The sequence below is a fragment of the Terrapene carolina genome, unplaced genomic scaffold (assembly GCF_002925995.2).
Source record: "Terrapene carolina triunguis isolate 2854851 unplaced genomic scaffold, T_m_triunguis-2.0 Scaffold641, whole genome shotgun sequence".
Classification (NCBI taxonomy): Eukaryota; Metazoa; Chordata; order Testudines; family Emydidae; genus Terrapene; species Terrapene triunguis.
The window spans coordinates 294,873-296,626 of NW_020664992.1; the positions used below are offsets into that span (position 1 = coordinate 294,873).

The following is a 1,754-nucleotide window of genomic DNA, read 5'->3' on the forward strand; positions in this document are numbered from 1 at the left end:
GGCTCCCAGCTCCCCCCAACCACTCGACCCCACTCCCCTCCCAGATCTGGAGATAAAACCCAGGAATCCTGGCGCCCAGCTCCCCCCAACCACTAGACCCTACTCCCCTCCCAGATCCAGGGATGGAACCCAGGAGTCCTGGTGCCCAGCCCCCGTCATTCTCTAACCACTAGACCCCACTCCCTTCCCAGAGCTGGGATAGAACCCAGGAGTCCTGGCGCCCAGCCCCGCTCTCTCACGGACTGGACCTCTCATTGGCTGCGCCCCAGGACCTCGCCCCGCCCCCACTCACCGCACTTGGCCCGGGGCCTGTTGTCCTTGATCTCCAGGTCGGGCCTGCGGCGGGACAGCGCCCCCCAGTTGACGGTGTGGAGGTAGCAGAGCTGCCGGTTCTCGGTGATGTACACCCTCCCGGCGCTGATCTCCCGCAGCGAGCGCAGCCCCAGCGACGTCACGTTCAGGTTCTTCATGATCAGCAGGGAGAAGCCGCGGCTGGGGACGGACGGGCCCGCATCAGCCCCACGGCTCCCTGGGGGGGAGCCCGGACTCCTGGGTTCTGTGCCCAGTGGCGTGGAGCAGGGGGCCTGGGACCCCTGGTGCTGCTCTCGGGCGATGGATCCACCCATCCCACTACGAACGGGTCTGAGACCCGCTGCCTCGTTCCACACGGGGCCATGGACAGGGGCCGGCTCTTAGCCCCCAACACGGGGGGGCTGGATTTGAACAGACCCCCCTGAACTAAAGGCTCCTCCTCTCCCCCCAGCCGTGAGCCACAGTCCTGCTTGTAGGGACTCCGGCACCGCTGGGCAAGGGGCTGGGGGAAAGCCCCTCAATCCTCTATGGGCCGGGGGGGCCTCTCCCCCCGGGTGGGGCAGGGCTGGGGGGGGGTGTCTCTGCCCCTGCCCCTGGGCCCGGCAGCAGGGCCAGGGGCCTCTCCCCCAGGGTAGGGCTTGGGGGGCAGGTCTAGGGGCCTCTCCCCAGGGGCGGGGCAGGGGGGGGGGGGGGGGGGGGGGCCCCCCCCCGGGGGGGGGGGGGGGGGGGGGGGGTCTCTCACTTGTACAGGCTCCGGCCCCCGATGGTGACGAGGTTGGAGAAGACACTGAAGTTGTACATGTGTTTGGGCCACGACTGGATGTTCAGATAACCTGGGGGGGAGGGAGCAACCGGAGTGTCAGGGACGCCCCCTCTTCGTCTCCAGCCCCACCCAACACACACACACGCTGCCCCCTCGCTGGGCGTGGGACCCTCCCCCCCCATGAAGCCCCCTCTTGGCCGCCAGGGTCACGGAGCCGATCTACAGACACCTGGGGCTTCCCAGCAGGCCACCAGGCCGGGCCCTGCCCCCCCCGTATGCCCCCCCCCAGCCCCCGCCCGCTCCTCACCCGTGATCTCCCGCACCGTCCGGAAGACGTTCAGCTTCTCCGGATCCAGGGCTGAGATGTTGTGCCAGGGGTCCCTGCGTGTGGGGGGGAGGGAACGAGACCCAGACACCCTCAGAACGGCTGATCCCAGCTCAGCAGGGGGCGCTCTCAACGGGCTGGGCGCTAGGGGGCGCTGTGCTGCAGGGAGCCGGGGGTCAGCAGGGGGCGCTCTCCCCTGGCTCTCCAGGCTGGGCGCTAGGGGGCGATGTGCTGCAGAGAGCCGGGGGGTCAGCAGGGGGCGCTCTCCCCTGGCTCGCCGGGCTGGGCGCTGTACTGCAGGGAGCCGGGGGGTCAGCAGGGGGCGCTCTCCCCTGGCTCGCCGGGCTGGGCGCT

At 70.4% G+C, this 1,754-nt stretch overlaps 1 protein-coding gene across 1 annotated transcript in view; it reads right to left on the reverse strand.

Annotated features, from left to right (window-relative positions):
* The window catches only part of ERBB3 (erb-b2 receptor tyrosine kinase 3), a 15,717-nt gene that overhangs the window by 12,725 nt on the left and 1,238 nt on the right, over positions 1–1,754 (reverse strand). The window contains exons 3-5 of the mRNA XM_026659610.1: positions 1,383–1,456; positions 1,055–1,145; positions 293–492 (exon numbers count right to left, since the gene is read on the reverse strand). Coding sequence (XP_026515395.1) covers positions 293–492; positions 1,055–1,145; positions 1,383–1,456 — 365 coding nt within the window. The remainder of the gene's footprint in view (positions 1–292; positions 493–1,054; positions 1,146–1,382; positions 1,457–1,754) is intronic.